Source organism: Medicago sativa, chromosome 3, assembly GCF_051527215.1.
Source record: "Medicago sativa cultivar Bolivia chromosome 3, Bolivia_mono, whole genome shotgun sequence".
In the NCBI taxonomy this organism is placed as follows: domain Eukaryota; kingdom Viridiplantae; phylum Streptophyta; class Magnoliopsida; order Fabales; family Fabaceae; genus Medicago; species Medicago sativa.
The window spans coordinates 7,967,758-7,989,439 of record NC_140751.1 but is presented as its reverse complement, the minus strand read 5'-3'; the positions used below and the strand labels follow the sequence as shown (position 1 = coordinate 7,989,439).

Below are 21,682 nucleotides of genomic sequence, written 5' to 3'. Positions count from 1 at the left end.
TTTTGACGCGAAATTTGGTCGGGTTGTTTCAGAGTTTCATAGCTTTAGGGTGTGATAGAAAGACTAGGGTAGGGTGTATTTTGGTTTGGCATGCAGTTGTGTAGTCTATATGGAAAACATGGAATGCTCTTATTTTTTCCGGTAGGACACCCGAGCTTGGGCATTTGGTGGATAAGATCCATATCATGTCCTGGATGTGGTTATTTGGGAAACATCATTTGCGCTAGTGTTCCTTCTATTAGTGAAAGGTGGAACCCCTCTTTTGCTGGTGTTAATAGTATGCTAAGTGGGGGGCAGAGATGCATCTGACCTGTATTGTGGGTGTTTTCATGGCGCCCAAGCATTCAGATTCTCTCAAGTAGTGGTGGATGGGTAGGGGGTCCTCTTCGCGTTGCTACCGTTTGGGTGCTAGGTTTGAGTGAGTCTCTTTAGAGCTTGAACGGTTTTTTTTGGCCCCTGTTTTGTTTTAGTTTGTGGTGCATCCGTATTTTTGTTATGGTGTGTTGGTCGTTTCAGCTTCTAGTTGATCCCTCGTGTTGTTTCATTTCAATGTTAAGCCGTTATTGGTTTTAATATATATTTTTGCCGTTGAAAAAATGCATAGATAAAATCAATTATAATAAAAATGGTATAACTTCATTCATATTTTAATAATGTGTCTAATCAAACTTCTATCATTATGCCACACTATTTACTTTTTTTTTTGTTCATCTCCATTTTTCATCAAAAGTAAGAAAGAGAATTGAAATAAAATAAAAAATAAAAATAATTTCTTCTATTTTTTTATGGTCGAGACGTTTTCGCAGGTATCCACTATGATGAATCAACTAAGTAAAAATGGGTATAGTTCGGTACTTACAATACGAGTATCATACACTTACCAGCTACAGGGGGTGTACGGGTACAACAAGTACTTCACCACTTTTGGAGTACCCACAGTTAGCTAAGCACTAGGCTATTTGAAAGAAGAAGAAAAATTAATTTGTAAATGGTTTTATATTATCTCAAATGTATTTTTCTTGTGACGCATCTCGAGTGTATTTAAGAAAAGAAATGATATTTTGACAAAAAAAAAATCTACATAAAAATTCGTGATACGAAAAACTAGGGTGGACCGTGTGTTTCTGCTTTTTTTCCTCTCGCGAGAAAATAATTCACTTTACTAGTTAGAGAAATGGCGCAAGGAAACGAAGGTGACAACCAAAACGACGTCGTTTGTTCTCAGTCACCGACGGAGGAAACAACAAACACTCAGAGGCAGAGATTAGCCGCCGGAACCCTAACATGCCCACCGGAGCCGGAGCTTCCAGCTCTTCCTTTTGATCTCCTAGGAGCCTGAGATTCTCTGTAGGCTTCCGGTCAAATTACTGGTACAGCTTCGATGCGTTTGTAGGTTTTTCAATTCTCATATTTCTGATCCTAATTTCGCAAAGAAGCATCTCCGTATGTCAACCAAGCGCCACCACCTCATGCTACCAAATGTTTATCATCATGATTATGATTATGATAATGAGTTAGTTATGTATGATTCTCCATTCGCTTCACTATTTTCTACTTCTACTACTTCTACTGTTGTTATACAAACACAACTTTACATTCCTAGTACTCTCACAAATGGACATCACTGCATGTACTTGATGTGCTCCTACGATGGCATGTTTTGTGGTAAGCTTGATAATGATTCTTATTTCTTGTGGAACCCTTCCATTAGAAAGTTTAAGTTATTGCCTCCTTTGGGGAATCACAAATGGTCATTACTAAGCTTTGGATATGATCATTTCATTGATGATTATAAGGTTGTTGCCCTTTCTTTCAAAAAAGTGGTTAGTGTTAATACTTTGGGGACTGATTATTGGAGAAGAATAGAGGACATCCCATATTCTAACCCCATTTGTGGACATGGACTATTTGTTAGTGGCACTGTTAATTGGTTTGCATGTTATGTCATTATTTCTCTTGATTTAGAGAAGGAGTCATATCAAAAGCTTCGGCTACCTGATTTCAACAATGAAAATAATTCGTGGGACATGGGTGTGTTGAGGGATTGCTTGTGTGTCTTTGCAAGGAGTGGTGAATACTTGGATGTTTGGATTATGAAGGAGTATGGAAATCAAGAGTCTTGGACTAAATTGTACACTATTCCTAGCCTGAAAGATCAGGATTTAGAAGCCAGTAGAGCTTTATATATTTCAGAGGATGACCAACTATTGGGACAATGCCATGAGTATGGGGCTGAATGTGACGATATGAAGTTGGTTGTTTATGATTCTAAAGCTGGCACATCGAATATTCCTGTGTTTCAAAACAACTATGAACATACACATGCCAAAGTCTACATTGAGAGTCTCATATCACCTTAAGCATGGATTCAACTGCAACATATATATGGTTAGTTTTTGTTTCTGTTATTTATGTTATGCCTGCTCTGATTTTGGTGACTTGTTAGATCATTGTTAATTAATGGTTGATGGAATCTATAGGTTCAACATTGATTTTTATTTTCAATAGTTTGATTAATCATGAATTACATTAAATGGTTTGTCATTGGATTTTTCTATGATTTGCGTTATGAATTAGATGTAATAATGTTTGCATAGTGTTGCACAAATATTTTAATGTTTGCTTCAAATCTTGCACACTGCATTATGAACAACACTGAATATGTTATATAACACTATTGTGATGTAATTTTTAAAGAAGATAACTATTGTAGAACTTGTATAAAAAGGCACAATATACTGAAAAAGAGACAGTCGAATGATCTCATGCCCCGATGATTCTCAACATAAGTATATAGTACTAGATGTAGCCTTTTGACAAATTGGATCTTCAATTTCAACCTAGTTAATATTCCCACTGATGGCGTGAACTGTTTTTTAGACTATAATATATGTACCGAAGTGTTGGATTGTAAATGGATAGTTATCTTATAGTTATGTATTTCCCACATTTTCATTACTTGATTCTCCAGGTGGAAGAGGGTTTTTGATTTGTTTTTAGTTATTTTGTATCATCAACCACAAGTCATCCCATCTTATTCTTAATGACACTGACACTGATTTTATTTTATTTTTGAGTAGTCTTGATTTGAAGTGGTAGTGATAAATTAGTGATGAAATACTCTAAAGGGTTTAATGTTGATTCATGAGACACAGTTGAAAGATTTTGTTGGTGATATATACAAGGACGTTTGATTCTGTTTTAATTTTCTTACTGTTTCGGTTATCCTTATTGGAAGGGAAAACTTATACTAAACCGTGCAGAACATAAATCTCGGTCTACATCTTGTGCACTGCAGAATGTGAATATAGAACTAAAGTAAAAGATAAAGATGAGCACTCAGTTTATGAGTTTGACTTCAAAGCCATTTTTTGGATGTACATTATTTATATCCTATTAGTAGTGACTACTGGAATATGTATTGAAACAAGAATCTGATGTATTGGCTGATTATAGTGTAGTAATAAATTGAATAAGGTTGTGTTGGTTATTACTCGTTACAGATAAAATTGTTAACTATTATGCCTTATTTGACTCAGGATTTTATTATTTCATGTAGGATTGCAGTTATATGATAATCTTTTGATGGCTGCATTTATTTTAGATTTGCAATTTAAATGGCACGTATGTTTTCTGTTATCGATATATTTTCTTGTCTTACATGCCTGTTCTTAATACTAGACTAGACGCAATAGTGGTTAGATTCTAACTATTGTTTGCCTTAACTTTGTTAACACTGTATCTTTGTTTACATTTTATTTTTCAGATTTGTTGAACTTGTTAATTTTGTTATGTTATGGATTTATTGTTTTAAGGAATAAGTTATTTTGGCTTGTTATTTCTGCAGGTCTTTTCGGAGTCTATTCCACCTTAGCTGTAGGAGGAATGCCTTGTTTTTTCAATTAATTCGGGCTGGAATTTCTGTTTCTGAATATCTTGCGTTCAATCTCTATCCTACTTTCATTATTAGAATGTTTAATACTTTAATAATTTAGCAAAAAACTTGTGTAGGAAATGTCTTATTGGTTTTATTATTTAATTGCACTTATTAATATTGTCTTTATCAGTTTTATAACAATACCTTGATTATACTTTGCTACTGCATTCTGGTGGTTTTGCAGTTCTATTTCCGCATGTTTTCAATTCTGACAAAATTCTGGTTTGTGCATTATTTTACAATTGTCTGTCTATTTGTTTTAATTTTTTTGTTTTGGTTGAATTGTGTACAAGGTAAAGAGTTCGTTCTGTGCCCATATAAATATTGATGGCTTTCATTTTCTTAGATGAAATCACTTATCCAATATCTATTTAAAAGCTTCTATTTTATTCCTATGTGGTTGGCCTTGTTTGTGGGAATGGGGAAAGGAAGAAAAGGAAATTTGTTGGTTTATTTGAATTTTTTTTGTGGGAATGGGGAAAGGAAAGGAAGTAAAGGAATGACCTCTTATATACAAGAAACATGAAACGATCGTTGTTTTTTGTGATAATGCTTATTCTAATTACAATTGTGATTGATCTTATTGTCTAATTCTAAAGCTTGAGATATGTTTTTGGTATTATTAAGGGGTGATGACTTGTTTAAGCCTGTGAACTGTTATTAATTATTGTGTGATGATTTTAGCGAGCATGTCTTGTGCTAGTGATTAATTTTTTGTTTTTTTTTTTTGGTTTTTTTTTTCCTAAATTTTTTTTTATATACAAATTAGAATTTCCAATATAAATAGTCAAATTGCTGCTATTTATGTGTATGTTCTACATGTTTATGGGTGTTCAAATAGGGGTTGGGTAGGTCAAGTGGTTTGACTTAAGCGATTAAAGAGTTGAGGAGTTAAATGTTTAGGGTTTGAATCAAAGCAAAAGCCGAAACTTGCGTGTTTGGCACCAAACAAATGAAACTTTTGCAACAAAATTTTGGAACGGGCAAACGATGAATGCAAAAGATGTGGCAATTTATATTTTGTAAACTCTTTGAAGACAAATGAATGATGTAACTCATACCTTAGGTAGAAAGGTCCATCCCTACCTTGTCCCGACTAGGGATGGAAATTGGACCCAAGCCCAATGAGCACCCACAAAAAATACCCACGACAGGCAGGTAAATACTTGCATTGTTGGGTATGAGTCTGGGCACGGGTAATTATCCAAAAATTTGAACACGCTGAGCGCGGGTAATTTTACCAATAATTTTATGTAATTTTAAAGTTCGTTAATTAATCCTAAATCTTTGATATTTATTCTAATATGAACTTGTTTTTTATATTTTCGTTGCTTTTTATTTGGCTAAATAATATGGTACATAATATTATTATTTTTGTCAAGTAACCTAGTGAATAGAGCTCACACATTTTAAATATGGAGAAGTGGGTGTCTGAGGTTCGAACCCCGGCCCCTGCAGATATTACGCATTGTCCATTTGTGTCTGCTAACTGAGTTAATCTCACTGGGACTGATGCAAAATATTTTATATGTTAATTTAAGTGATTTCTGACCATATTTTTATTATATTATGATTTTTTTTGTTACTATTATCTTTTTGTTGTTAAACTACGAGTAATGGGCGTGGGTCTAAGAGTTTAGATGCCCATAGCGTATGAGGACAGACACCAAACTTGTTGTCCACGAGGGTATGGGCTCGGATATGAGGATGGACACTATATAATACCTTACCTAAATGGAACCCATTGCCATCCCTGGTCCCGACATTTATATTGATATTCCACCATGTATATATTTATTGTTATATAATAAAATGATATAAGATTATTCCTCTTAAAAAATAAGATATCAATATTTCAAAATTGAGATTAGAATCATGAGAAAGTAGTGTAAAAGACCCTTCTTTCAATTTGCCGTATAGTATTAATCAATTTATTGTGTCATCTAACAAATAATTTGTGTCTCTCATTTTAAATATTACATTTGAGTTGTGCGTGATTCTTAAAAAAATGATTAGTTGAGTTAATTCTAAAGATAAAATTAGTATCATTTACTAAAACATCCTTATTAATTATAGTTAGCAGAGTAATTAAGTGGAATTGAATTCAATAGATAAGGGTATGCTTGGAAGAAAATTTGTTACCCCAATGAGGTGGGAGGTCTTGGTATTAGATCCTTATTTTTCTTGAATAAAGCTTCCAATCTCAAACATTGTTGGGATATACTTAACTCTGATGATCAATGGACAATTGTATTAGAGATAGAGTAATTAGAATTGGGATTGTGATCAACATAAGTATTGGTTTCAAGGGCCCTAAGTGGAGGGTGTTTTTGGTTTGCTTGTAGAAGTTTTATTTGATACATGGGTGTTTGTTTGGGTGTTCCGCATATATACGGACACTTTTTCTTTGTATGTTGCTTTTAAGTCTCCTAGCTTAGCATTCCTTGTGCTTGCTAGGATTCATTATGTTTTCAATAAATTTCATTTTAGCTTCTTCAAAAAAAAAAATACATATTTACTGATAACTCTTATTAGTTAAAAGGAAATTGGCGAAAATGTTAATTTTTTGTTTGACTCTTGGTGTGGAAACTCTTTGTCTAATTCTAAGCAAATACATCCAAATATCCTTTTTTGGCTGCCTAAGAAATTTAGTGATGTTATCTATAACTCCCAATGGAGGATTCCAGATTACAAATTATGAAATGTTTCCCTCCATCAAATTCATTGTGCAAAAATATATTATTCTCAATGAACCTAAAGTAGACAAGCTAATCTTGAAGCATTCTTCATCTGGGAACCTAACTCTTAAAGATGCTTACTTGCTTAAGAAGCAAAGACACCCCTTTATTTCTCGGGCCAAATCTATTATGTGCACTGACATTCCCCGATCCAAATCATTGTTAGTCTGGAGACTGGTGCAAAGAGGCTGCAACATTTCTTCATTGTGTACCCTATGTTGCAATCCTTGACTTCACAATTAATATTCAATCTATGGAGGATATTCGGAACCTTTTCTTTGAATGCTTTTGTGCTTTTAAGCGTTCTTGCTGGCTAGCTTGAATCCTTGACTTCACTATTCATTTTCAATCTATGGAGGATATTCGGAACCTCTGTGAAAGACATTTGACCCCTCAATGTAGTATTGTTATCAACGCTGCAATCATAAATATTCTAGTATATTTGGTATTCTAGGAATCATATTAGATTTGAGAACAAAACTATATCCTGGAAGTCAACAATCTCATTAATTTCTTTATTGTCTTGGCGCCAAGACATGCGTGATAATCAATAATTTAGTGGCCAGATCTTTCAGAACAGAGAATATCTAAAAAAATTACTTGGGGGGTGTATTGGATTAGGATTTTAAAGGACAATTTTTGTTTAAAAAAGTCTAAAAGATTTTAAAAGATTTTGTAGGATTTTAATGACTTTCATGATTTTAAAAGACTATCAGGATTTTCAATTTGGATTTCAATGGATTTACATCATAAGATTTTAAAGGATTTTATGGATTTATAAGATTTCAAAAGATTTTATGAATTTAAAGGACTCATTGAAAAGAAATTATTATAACACACTCTCTATCATAATATTTTCAGTACATACTAATATTTTTTATTTTATTTTTACGAGAGATAGAGGGGGGAAGAGAGGAGGGAGAGAAGGGAGAAAAGAGAGGAGAGAGGGAGAAGAGAGAGAGAGAGAGAGAGAGAGAGAGAGAGAGAGAGAAGGGAGGAGAGAGAGAGAGAGAAGGGCGAAAAGAGAGGAGAGAGAGAAGGGAGAAGAGAGAGAGACGAAGAGAGAAGGGAGAAGAAAGAGAGACGAAGAGAGGAGAGAGCGAAGGAAGAGGGGATAAGAAAGAGATAGTAATAAGAAAAATAATCCGAAGAAATCTTATATCTTCATGAAAGACTTTTTCTTGTTAAAATTTCACTAGAAAATCCCACAAAATCAATCATAATCTAATTTACTAAACAATACTTTGAAATTTGAATGATTTTGAATACCATGAGACTTTTTTTAAATGATGAAAAGTTTTGACTTAATACCTCAAGACTTTTTTAAAATGATAAAGAATCTTAATTGAATACAACAAGACTTTTTTTAAATTGCAAAGAGTCTTGATTGAATACAACAAGACTTTTTCATAATTAAAAAGTCTTTTAAAATCCCTTAGAATCCTAATCCAATATATAATTGAACTTTTCGTCCTCCTATTTTACCAAACTCACAATTGAATTTTTTGTCCTCCTATTTTACCAAAATCAAAAAAGAATTTTCTCCCTCTGTCTCAAAATAATTGTCTCTTTAGGCTTTGGTTGCGAGTTTGGAGGGGAAGGCTTGGGAAAAAAGAAATGAGTAAGTGGAAGATATAGAGAAAAAAGGGGAAGAGTGGGCTTTGGGGGGTTAACTTTTTTTCATAATACAAACCCTCCTAGTTTGGGAACTAAAAAATTGTATTGGAGGAGGGTTTATATGAATTCTTCAAATTTAATTTATGTTGTTATAATATTTTTAAAATTAAAAATAAAGTAATCATATGTATTAATTTATCCTCAAATCCTAGCCGTCACACCTTTCTTCTTCTTGTCAAAAGGGTGCTTTAGGGTCAATTTTGACCCAAAAATCACCCGTCCGAGTTGTTTTTCCTTCTATCCTAATTGAATAAGTGATTTCACATATTTTCTGTTTTCTTTCGTTTGTCTTTGTGATTTCGTCGTCTCTAAACGAATCTGTTTGTTTTGATTTCCCGTCTTTGTGCGGTGTGTTTTTTTATTTCCCGTCTTAGTGCGGTGTTTATTTGATTCAGGTTGAAAGATTAGCTCTGAGCAAGTGCAGATCCGATCTATGACAATGACTTTGGCGTCGTCAACGTTGCAGATCTGGAGACATGAGTATTCTGGAGACTTGAATATAGTCATATTAGTCATATTTGTAGGCATAGATACTTTGCCGTTTTATGCTATTTGTTATTCTGGCAGGCTAGCTTTCTCATGTTTTACACGATGTTTCAAGATCAGATACGAACATAATGAAGAGTAAGATGTTTTAACATCGAGCTAGCAGAAAATAGACAGATCAAGACAAATATAACAAATGTTGAATTTTAGCATGACAGTTAGAAGCTGTCTTTAATTCCAGATGCGCAGAAAGCAGATGTTCCGTTTAATGTTCCAACATCGTGTTAGCAGTAAACATAAACGAACAGCAAAATAAAAGACAAGAAGGTAAAAGGCACAGAAGGATTGTGAACCCAGTTCGGCACAACTCACCTACATCTGGGGGCTACCAAGTCAGGAAGGAAATCCACTAGTGTAGTCCATATTCAATAGCTCTCAGCAAACCACGTTTGCACTATATGACCTAGGACCTACCCGTCTAGACTTCAACCTAGGAACTCCTAGATCTGAGATCCCATCTCACTCCCTTACAACAGATCACAGCCTCTGTGATTCACAAATTACAAATTCAAATCAAATGAGGTTACCCTAAAAAATAACAACATGCAACCTTGCTTAAAAGCTTAGATGCAGTTCACAATCTACCTAGCTCCTTGCTTAAAAGCTTCGGAGTAGTGCACAATATTACAACTCAAAGCACAGTCCTAAACATGCATCAAGATGATACACGAAAGGCTCACAATAGATCAGAACTAAACTTGCATCAACATGATACAAGAGTAGAACTCACAAAGACTCAAAACCCTAAAAGTCTACATTTTTAGTGCGGCGGCTTCGGTCAATGAATTAGGTCTTGTAGTCTTGTATTTATACTGAAGCAATGCGGGTCATAAACATAATCGGGCTTCAGATCAAACCGGTGATCCATTTCACGAACAACTGAACCAGAAAAGGAAACTCCTAATATGTAGGCACATAATTAGAAACATCCTGATCACCTCCAAAACTTTCCTAATTAAATAGCACAATCTTAGGAAATCGCAAATGATCTGATTCTGTACAGATATGCGCGTTGCTTAGCCACTAAGATATGAAAACGAGGTTTCCTTAATAAGAACAGGCGCGAGTACAAATAGGCATAAAACCAGGCACACTGAACCGTGCCAGGATGTTGGAACATCGTATCCAACGTCTTACAAAAATGCCTAAAACATGGATATTTGTTTTAGCAACAATGAAGCCAATACTCAAATACCCAACAATCTCACCCTTTGGATTTATTCGTTGATAAAACAAATTGAGGCCATACAGACAAGGTAGAGAGATACCACATATACTTTTCTTCCATCCACGACCATGAAGAAAAATAACACAACCGCAAAATGGACATGTTGAATCATCATCCAGCACATTTATCCAGCATCTTACAGAGATGCCTATCCACATGTTTGAACATTAGTTCCAACCAAAACGAGGATATTTGTTTTAGCAATAATGCAGGCAACACAAATACCCAACAATCTCCCCCTTTGGCAAAATTTTGGCTAAAACAAATTAAGCCCACACCTGTTAAAACAGAGAGATAGCACACGCAACCTTTCCTTAAATCTTCACAATTAAAATCTTCCTTGAAGAAAGGTTCACATTCTCAGACTTCTAAAAGATACCAAAATATAGTTCTTCAGTCATCACACATAATCTTCAAGACTAGAAGAATTATATTACAGGTCTCAGATGCTTCCATTATTTTCACACAACAATTAACATATGGAATTATGCAGACAAGAGAAACAAAAAGGTATCAGAGAGAAAATCAGAGTCTTGCAGCAGAGGACGTATAAGGAAAAATAAATTCCTGTACATCCTAAACAGACAGTCAACTGTCACAGCACGCTACTTAGAGAAATATAAGAAAACAATATTCAGTAGCTCAAACCATCAGGATGTTCCAACATCCACAAGAACATTCAAGGACACAGAAGTTTACTCCCCCTCAAGGAGCACAAACAACATATCTATTACTCCTCCTGAATACATGCATGCTAGACAGAAATCCTCAATATGTTCAAACTCCTGGTGCAACACGAGAACATGCATACATAGAATACCTCACGAGTCTTCAATCACGGCTTCAGCTGGTAGAGGTATTACACTTTATCAGAGACATGCAGCAGCGGATCAGATATATAGCATAGTCTTAAGAGCAAAGGAAAAATAAATTCCTAAGCTACAACTAGGGAACATAAGTTCATGTACAGAGGATGGTTCAACATTCTTCACCACATAGAGCAGAGGAAAAATAAATTCCTATGCTACAGACAAGGTCAGAGAATTCCCACACAGAGATAGGATGTTTCAACCTCCTTCATAACATCAGACAGGAGTACCTGCCACACATAGAGGCAAGGGAAAAAATAAATTTCTCATACCTACAGAGTACTGTCACCAACCAACCATAGAAGCACAGGAAAAAATTCCTATACTTACAGAGTGACAGACATGGATGCCTTCAGAGTACTGTCACCAACCATATAAAGAAGCAAGGGAAAAATAAATTCCCATAGAAGTGACAGACACAGATGTCTAAATTTCTGGCTCAACATCCTTCACCTAGCTTGGTCTAGCACAAGCACACATAGAAGTATCACTCCCCCTGAATATATGAACTTATGAGTGACTACTTACAGGAATATTCCATTACTCCCCCAACCAGCAGACCTATCAGCAGATATGTGCTAGCAGTCCTATCAAGGGTCACACAAATTCTCCTAGACTTTTACAAGGCATGCACAGAGACATGTTCCATCATATTATAACACATCAGTAGGAAACATGTACATCAGAAATACTGAGAAAAATAAATTCTCAGATCAGCATCAAGATGTTGCAGCTTCATTGCCAACATCTACACAATTCTTCTTAGACATGTTCCAGTATTTTAGAGAACATCAGCAGGGAACATGTACAACAGGAATTCTGAGAAAAGCAAATTCTCAGAGCAAAACATCACAACATCTTCACAAAGTCTCACAGACATGTTCCAACTTTCTAGTGAACATGTACAATATAAAAGTACTGAGAATAGATTCTCATATTAGTATTAAGAACACAAAGATGTTGCATCATGAGTCTCAACATCTGCACACAACCTGAGATAGTTGCAAAATAAATGCAACACCAGAGAATACAAGCATAACAGGCAAATCTGCAAAATAAATGCAGACATAGCTACATGTGGAATAGCACAGCACATATACAGGCATATAGAGAGTATAAATATACCATTTTTCTCCCCCTTTTTAGCCACAAAATATGCCAACAATACCGGAGTCTTGAATAAACCCCTAGGAGTACTTTCTCTGTCATCTGCACTGCCTGCCTAGTCAGCACCACAATATCCAATTAATTTGGAATTTTCACTTATAGAATGTCATAATCACTAGTCCCATTGATGTGCTTCAGATGACTCATCTTTCAGCTCAGCTTGTTATCTGGCACAAACCCCTACAGCAAAGGTTATATCAGGTCTGCTTGTAGTAAGATCTAACAGACTTCCAATCATGCTTCAGTACATGATTTGATGCTCGAAGTGAGATATAACATACTACCAATCATGCTTCAGTACATGATTTGATCAACATTAACCCCTTTTACATCTTTTGACAACTTTAAGTGAGTGGCGGCCGGTGTTCTCTTGTGACTAGTGTTGTCCATGCCAAACTTCTTTACTCTGGGAAATAAATATGGTGTCTTTCATCTGTTTGACTTGCAGACCCAGATAGTAAGTCAGCTCTCCCACAAGACTCATTCAAATTCAGATTGCATTTGATGATCAAAATGTTGGACCATTTGGTTCGACATTCCTCCAAACACAATATCATCTACATATATCGGGGTTATCATAAGTCTCCCCTTTTCTTCTTTGAAAAACAAAGTCTTGTCATCCCTTCTTTTCTGCATCCTTCATTGATCAAGAATTTTGTAAGTCCTTCTTAAGTTCTTCATGTATATATACTTCAGGAGGTACCAGAAGTCCACAAATTACCATATCGTCCAAGAAATGCACAGAACCAGAAGGCCAATCAAAGTACAGAATACCATAAGGAATATAGACAAAGGATGTGTTACAGGAAGAACTTCATGAGCCAAAATGAAATTTAGACAGATGAGATGTTTCAACTACATTGGGCACATTAGTATGGCATCAGGAAAAATATGAATGTTTCAGAGTGCATACAGATAGAATACTACCATGTAACATAAATGCAGAAATGACAGAACATAATACTTTCAACAATCTACTGCCAGAAGATATCATACCTGCAGCAAGAGCACTTCCAGATGTTCCAACAATGTCTGGAACATAATCCACACCACACAACTTATAGTGCAACATGAGAGGAGATTCCCTCTTCTTAGCAATAACATTGGCAGTCTTAATACTAGGGTGCTGGTCTAAAATAATACTACTCAACAAGGCAGAAAAGCTATGGGGTACTTAACAACATCAGGTTCGATATGCTTAACAGTTTGTTCTAAGATATAAGCACAAAAATCCATTTTAGTCTTAGAAACTAAAACATGAACAAACTTACCCAACCATGTGGCAATATCAGTGGAATGAGTGGTAGGGAACCAGTTTGCTGCAGCAATCCTGTTGAGAATAGCATAGTTCACAGACAATTTGCAGAGGAAATCTTTTCCTTCTTAGGCAATACTTGGACCTGATTGGTAGAGATCTCCTTGCAAACCTGATTATCAGTCACCTCTAGCTTAGCTATATTGATCTCTTCAACCCCATGAAACTTGCAGAAGTTCCTACATCAGCTTTCTTTCCTTCATTTATACAAGGTTAAAAAAAAACTGCCACCAGCTATTGTGTACTCAGATCCATCAGTAGATTGGGACACATAACAATGATTCTCATAAACAAAGAGATTTGATTATTTCTTGAATAGAACAATATGAGATCATATAGACAACTAGTGGAATACAATCATACCTTCTTTCATTTAAACACACGAACTCATCTTGAAAGAAAGTAACAAACTTTAGCATTACCTCAAATGAACATCTTCAAAAATAATAGTAATGCATAGTTGAATAAGCTGGAACATTTCCAAGAGCATCAGAGGAATATACAGCAGCATAATAGAGATAAAGCCCAGCCTCACAGAGAATCCAAAGGAGAAACAAACTCCCACAAAAATAAAACAAGGAGAAATGAACTCTCACACAGGCAACCAACTTCAGAGAAAAATAAATTCTCAAAATAGGATGTCAAAACATCTGGTAAGACATCAGTACACCAGAAACATAACAGACCCACATCTATCCATACATTAATCACACAAACTAGCATCATGACATCATCAGACTAGTTAAAGATAATGCTCCTCCTCAGGTAATACTCCCCTTTAATAGGCATATATAAATAATAAACAACTCAATTACCTCCTTCCTTGAATATGTCCATGAGTCCAGAATTTATCTTCCCTGGAGCTCACCCAGTAGCAGGTCGGGTGCCTGCTCTGATACCAATTGTTATTCTGGCAGGCTAGCTTTCTCATGTTTTACACGATGTTTCAACATCAGATACGAACATAATGAAGAGTAAGATGTTTTAACATCGAGCTAGCAGAAAATAGACAGATCAAGACAAATATAACAAATGTTGAATTTTAGCGTGACAGTTAGAAGCTGTCTTCAATTCCAGATGCGCAGAAAGCAAATGTTCCGTTTAATGTTCCAACATCGTGTTAGCAGTAAACATAAACGAACAGTAAAATAAAAGACAAGAAGGTAAAAGGCACAGAAGGATTGTTAACCCAGTTCGGCACAACTCACCTACATCTGGGGGCTACCAAGTCAGGAAGGAAATCCACTAGTGTAGTCCATATCATTAGCTCTCAGCAAACCACATTTGCACTATATGACCTAGGACCTACCCGTCTAGATTTCAACCTAGGAACTCCTAGATCTGAGATCCCATCTCACTCCCTTACAACAGATCACAGCCTCTGTGATTCACAAATTACAAATTCAAATCAAATGAGGTTACCCTAAAAAATAACAACATGCAACCTTGCTTAAAAGCTTAGATGCAGTTCACAATCTACCTAGCTCCTTGCTTAAAAGCTTCGGAGTAGTGCACAATATTACAACTCAAAGCACAGTCCTAAACATGCATCAAGATGATACACGAAAGGCTCACAATAGATCAGAACTAAACTTGCATCAACATGATACAAGAGTAGAACTCACAAAGACTCAAAAACCTAAAAGTCTACATTTTTAGTGCGGCGGCTTCGGTCAATGAATTAGGTCTTGTAGTCTTGTATTTATACTGAAGCAATGCGGGTCATAAACATAATCGGGCTTCAGATCAAACCGGTGATCCATTTCACGAACAACAGAACCAGAAAAGGAAACTCCTAATATGTAGGCACATAATTAGAAACATCCTGATCACCTCCAAAACTTTCCTAATTAAATAGCACAATCTTAGGAAATCGCAAATGATCTGATTCTGTACAGATATGCGCGTTGCTTAGCCACTAAGATATGAAAATGAGGTTTCCTTAATAAGAACAGGCGCGCGTACAAATAGGCATAAAACCAGGCACACTGAACCGTGCCAGGATGTTGGAACATCGTATCCAACGTCTTACAGAAATGCCGAAAACATGGATATTTGTTTTAGCAACAATGAAGCCAATACTCAAATACCCAACACTATTAACATGGATGTTGTGAGTTTGTTCACAGATTCATCCTTTTTGTATTGTAACAAATTGAATGAAGCCAATGTACTCTAACAAATTGAATGAATGAATATCGTTTACTTTGCCAGAAGAAAATATGTATTAATTTATCATTCTCTAAAATTACTCATTTAAAAAACTTGATAGATTTCTCAATTTTCCCGCATATTTTCCACCCCTCAAAGTCTTTCCTTCCCTTCCCCTCCAAACTCCGAAACAAAGTCTTGGCATTTATTTCTCTTTCTCTTAATTAAAATATCGATGCAGTATTTATTATTTTTTTCCACTATTATACCCTTATTTAATGAATTTTATCCAACATAACTACACCATTAACTAAAGTTAATAAGAGTATTTTAGTAAATGACATTAATTTTACAATTGAAATCAACACAGTTAATTAACACAAACTTTAAACAACTAATATTAAGAGCTAGAGGAAATATTTTTTAAATCAAAATATTTGGTCCCTTAATTATTTCCTCTTTTGCAATTTTTTTCCCAACTGATGTGCTTATTTTTGTCCCAACTGAAACTAATTGTGTGTGGCTCTATGAATCTGGAGGCTCGGCTATGTACGTAAAATGAGGTCCGTAAAAAATAAAAACGTATTTTTTAAATAGCAATCTTCTATTCAAACTTTATAATCTCAGGCGGCAATTTAGGAGGCATAGAGGAAGATTGAAAATATGTAGAACCTGGCATTCTTGACTGTTCTTAAGCAATGTTGAGGTTGAACCATAAAACAGTGTGATTCTATGAAATTTAGCTAATCTCTATCACTATAAAAAACCAACCAAGTGAATTGAAATGAGATGAATGGATTTACATATAGCCATGGTGTGGTAAAGGCCGTAATGCCAGAGGAATCATTACCGCAGGGCATAGAGGGGGAGGTCATAAGCGTCTATATCGTAAAATTGATTTTCGACAGAATGAACAAGAGTATTCTACTGAAATCAGGGATTGGTCTTGTCAAATTGCAGTTCCTAAGGATCCTACTCAGAAAAAGTTAGCGATAACAATCAACAACATATACATGGTAAATCACACAATTGAATATTTCTCCTCATCAAAAAAAATAATAGTTTATAAAAAGTAACCTTTAAAAACACCTCTACAACATGGTACCAAATACACCAAATACCAATACAATTAGGAAATCAATCAAATATAACATTTCTTTCTCATTGAATGTCATAATATATTCTTTTGAAGAAATCAGGATGATAGTACCATATTAAACTAATTGATTCAAATAAATAAGGTTGTAAATAAAATTAAGGAAAGAGAGGTAAAACTGACCTAACGGTGTCATTTCGGAAATGGGAAAACGAATGTCTGAGATGGCTGAGAGATGGTGGTCGGAATCGGAGCAAACGATTGAGAGATGGAGGTCGAAGGTGGAGGGCACAATTGAGTCGTTGAATACGTTGCAAGCTGAAAAGAAGGAACTGGAACAAACACGTAAGCAAATAAAGGCTTTTTTTTTAGTGGATGGGGTTGGTACTGGCCAATGGGAAAAAATTGAGGCCCATGCCTATGGATATGGTTAGTTTTTGTCTGTGTTATTTATATGTTATGCCTGCTCTGATTCTTGGTGACTTGTTAGATCATTGTTATTCAATGATTGATGGAATCTATAGGTTGAACATTTCTTTTTATTTTCAATAGCTTGGTTAATTTGAGTTGTTGATCCTCTCACATCTTGCATTATATTTTAAATAGTTCACAATCATGACTTGCATTAAATGGTTTGTCATTTGATTTTCTAAGATTTGCGTTATGATGTAGATGTTTCAATGTCTGCTAAGTGTTACACAAATTTCGTAATGTTTGTTTCAAGTCTTGCACAATGCGTTATGAACTAAACTGAATATGGTATAGAATACTATTGCGATATCAATTTTTTAAAGAATATTGGATATCCAAATTTAGCACATATGTAGGTGTGAATATTAGCAATGAAAAGGAAGCTATTTTTTAGGTAACTTCTTAGCTATTTTTTTAAAGAATTTTTTCTTGAAGAACCCCACCCTACTGTTTCCAATGTTCATGTTCATTTCTCCATAAAGATCTGCATGTGTGATGCTTTGTGTTTAACAAATGCACTTTAATGAGTAGCTAATCTACTTGTCTGCTCTCATTAGTCCTTTGCTGATCTGCATGTCCTTTGTTGATTATATTTTTCTGCACAGTGGAATTTATTCATGAACATGATCTAATTCTGGCAGAGCTTCTATTTTATTATGTATGGTTACATTTATCAAATGAGGATTCTTTACCAATTAAGTTTTATAGTACTAAGTTGAATGATCTCATGTCGCCGATGATTTTTTATTGCGTCTGCTGCTACACTAGACTCAACATAAGTTCTATAGTACTACATCTTTTGACAAATTGAATCTTCACTTTCAAGTTTCAACCTTAGTTAATTTTTCCACTGATGGTGTGAACTGTTTTTTTAGACTATAACATATGCAAATAACCAATGAATTATTGTAAACAATGTACCAAAGTGTTGAATTGTAAATGGATATAGTCATATATTGCCCGCATTTTCATTACTTGATCCTCCAGGTGGAAAAAGGGTATTTGATTTGTTTTCAGTTATTTTGTATCATCAGCCACAAGTCATCATCCCATGTTATTCTGAATGACACTGACACTGATTTTATTTTTATTTTTGAGATAGTACAAGAAGTCTTGATTTGGAGTGGTAGGGATAAATTTGTGATGAAATACTCTAATGGGTGGAATGTTGATTCATGAGACACAAATCTTTATATAGTTGCAGTTTAAAGTTTTATATGCCTAGAAGAAATATTTAAAGGATTTAAATTGTTTATGTAAATTTCTGTAGTTAGCTAAGTTGTTATATTTTGTGTAGTAGTTTGAACCAATGGGGATGTGAATATGAAAGAAATACATGGACGAGAACATAGTAACATATAGAATCAAAACAAATTTGTATCATTGTTATGGTTTTGGGCTGATTCGATTACACGTTATTAGAGCTGATCAACTGAATGGTCAAATAAAGTGTGACAACTAGGAAATGTTGATGTTCATCAGACTGGAAACTCTATTCAAGGTTGCATGAATAGGTATGCCGTATGAAAAGCTATCTGTAGGGAGAATTGGATAACCTCAACATCCAAAAGAGGGTATAAAATGGAGACCTTTTACATACCTTTTGTGGTTGATTGTTTGGCTTAAGTTCCCGATCTCAAGAAACATGGGGTTTTGTTGGTGATAGACAAGGACATTTGATTCTGTTTTAATTTTCCTACTCTTTCGGTCTCTTGTGCATTGCAGAATGTGAATATAGAACTGAAATGAAAGATTAAGATGAGCACTTAGTTTACGAGTTTGACTTCAAAGCCATTTTTTGATGTACATTATTTGCATCCTAATGTAGTGACTACTGGAATATGTATTGATACAAGAATCTGATGTATTTGCTGATTATATAGTGTAGTAATAATTTGGATAAGGTTGTGTTTGTCAATACTCGTTACAGATAAAATTGTTCAATATTATGCCTTATTTGACTCTGGATTATATTATTTCAGTTTAGATTGCAGTTATTTGATAATCTTTTGATGGTTGCATTTATTGTAGTTTTTCTATCTTAAATGGCATGTATGTATTCTGCTATAGATATATTTTCATATATATGTCTTACATATGTGTTCTGAATAGTGGTTGGATTCTAACTATTGATTGCCTTGACTTTGTTAACATTTTATTTTTTTTCAGATTTGTTGAACTTGGTAGTTGTCAAGTTTTGTATTTTTTCTTCAATCAATGAGTTATTTTGGCTTGTTATTTATGCAGATCTTTTCAGATCAGATTCAACTTCAGTCGTAGGAGCAATGCCTCGTTTTTTCAGTCATCCTTGTCAATTTATTGCAGTCGGGAATCAACAAACAATTATTTTGCAACCGATCTCTAGCCTACTTAGTACTTTCATCATTAGAATGTTTAATACTTTTAGAATTTAGCAAAAAACTTGTTTTGGAATTGTCTCTATTGGTTCTATTATTTAGTTGTACTTGGAATTGTCTCTAACAATTATACTTTGCTACTGCCTTTCTGGTTGTTTTGCAGTTCTATTTCTGCATCTTTTAAATTTTGAACTGGGTGAAATTTTAGTTTGCATGTTATTTTACTATTGTCGGTGTTTATTTATTTATTTATTTTGGTTGAGTTGTGTACAAGGTAAAGAGTTCCTTTTGTACCCTTATAAATATTAAATGGTTTTTCATTTGAGTTTCTATGATTTGGCTTTTTATTGATGTTATAATGCCAGCTTAGTGATGCACAAATTTCATAAAGTGAATGATAAATGTGAAAAGTCTACTATAAATTCAAGTATTGGAAAAATATTAGTTATTCCAAATTCTGGTTTTATGTTATACTGACGTGTTTGTGCTAGTTGACTTTGTGTTAAGCCTCTTTGAGTGTAACTATAGTGAAAGCTTTTATACTGACGTGGCACTGATGCATGCAAGATGATTTTTTTGACCCTCTAAGGATGCGATCCTTAAAAGTTTCTTGAATGTTGCCACTATGACAGTTTTGTATAAATATGAATGCCATTACACAATAGTATTATATTTGTAATTAGAATAGAAATTTAGACCAACTGTGATCATCTCACATTTGGTGTTTTATTTCTGGCTCATTGTGATCATGATTTGTATCCTGCAAAGTTGAAGAATGTTGGAACAATAGTTCAAAAATTGTTCAAAAATATTTTCAGTTACGGAAGAGATTACTGGGCTGAAAGTATGTTTAAAATTAGACACCATCAACATGATCATTCACTAACAAAGCAATTTCTTAATTAAAGCCACGGCCACTCCAGTTCATATATAGCTCCACTCATTCGCATCATCGCCAGTTCTTTGTTCTTTTTTGTTGATCGACATCGACTATTATTAATCAAATATTATTAATCATTCACTAACATTGCTTATATTTCTTTTTGCACACTATACTCATACATTGTATTGTAAGACAAGAAGGATAACAAGGATAATGAAATCTTTAGACACAACACAAGCCTTTCAATTTTACGGTAATATGCGCCTCATGACTGAAACAAATAAGCACTAAGAGTAACGAATACCATGATCTCACCCTTAAAAAAAAATACGACGAGTTCAATCAAGCGGGATAATATTTTTGTGTATAAACCCGGATAATCCTTGTGCGCAACTACGTAAACTAATTCCTGTGGCCGGATTATTTATTTTTTGTCTGCTCTGATTTTTGGTAACTTGTTGGATCATTGTTAAACTGAGTTGTTGGTTAACTTGAACTTGTTTCATATGATACTAGTATTTTTTTATCACTTGTAGACACCATCAACATGATCAATGTTGGTTCTTATTTTTTGTGGAATCCTTCCATTAGAAAATTTAAATTATTGCCTCCTTTGGAGATTCCAGGCGAACGTGCTCCTTTTCACGTAAGCTTCGGGTATGATCATTTCATTGACAATTATAAGGTCATTGTCGTTTCTTCCGAAAATGAAGTTAGTGTTAATACTTTGGGGACTGATTATTGGACAAGAATACAGGACATCCCATATTCTAACAACATTTGTGGACATGGAATATTTGTTAGTGGCACTGTTAATTGGTTTGCATGGGATGTCATTATTTCTTTGGATTTAGAGAAAGAGTCATATCAAAAGCTTTGCCTACCTGAAATCAGAAATCAAAATGGTTGGCGGCCCTTGGGTGTGGTGAGGGATTGCTTGTGTGTCTTTGCAAGTAGTGATATATATTGGGATGTTTGGATTATGAAGGATTATGGAAATAAAGAGTCTTGGACTAAATTGTACACTATTCCTAACATACAAGATCGGGGTTTAAAAGCCTTAACTGCATTATACATTTCTGAGGATGACCAACTGCTGGTGCAGTGTATTGAGATTGAAAGTCGCAATGATAAGTTGGTTGTTTACAATCCCGAAACTGGTACTTCAAATATTCTTGAGTTTCAAAACAACTATGAATGGATACACCCAAATGTCTACATTGAGAGTTTGATATCACCTTAAGTTG

General features: G+C 34.6%; 2 protein-coding genes across 6 annotated transcripts in view; both read left to right on the top strand.

The window, feature by feature from the left end:
* Positions 1 to 1,157: 1,157 nt before the first annotated feature.
* Positions 1,158 to 21,682, top strand: part of LOC146935403 (F-box/kelch-repeat protein At3g23880-like) — a 52,234-nt gene continuing 31,709 nt past the window's right edge. For 4 of the 5 annotated variants that reach the window (XR_015030217.1, XR_015030216.1, XM_085750604.1 and 1 more), the window contains exon 1: positions 1,158 to 2,388. Coding sequence is in view for 3 of the 5 variants with exons in the window: in XM_085750604.1 (XP_085606730.1) it covers positions 1,446 to 2,360 (915 nt within the window). In the remaining 2 variants the exon portion in view is untranslated. Of the gene's footprint in view, positions 2,389 to 19,442; positions 19,738 to 21,682 lie in introns of those variants that run through there. The other variant, XM_085750603.1, reaches the window with a different exon arrangement.
* On the top strand, positions 16,928 to 21,678 carry LOC146935409 (F-box/kelch-repeat protein At3g06240-like). Its single transcript, XM_085749044.1, has 2 exons — positions 16,928 to 17,153; positions 20,972 to 21,678. The coding sequence occupies exons 1-2, from the start codon at positions 16,928 to 16,930 to the stop codon at positions 21,676 to 21,678; spliced, it is 933 nt and encodes a 310-aa protein (XP_085605170.1).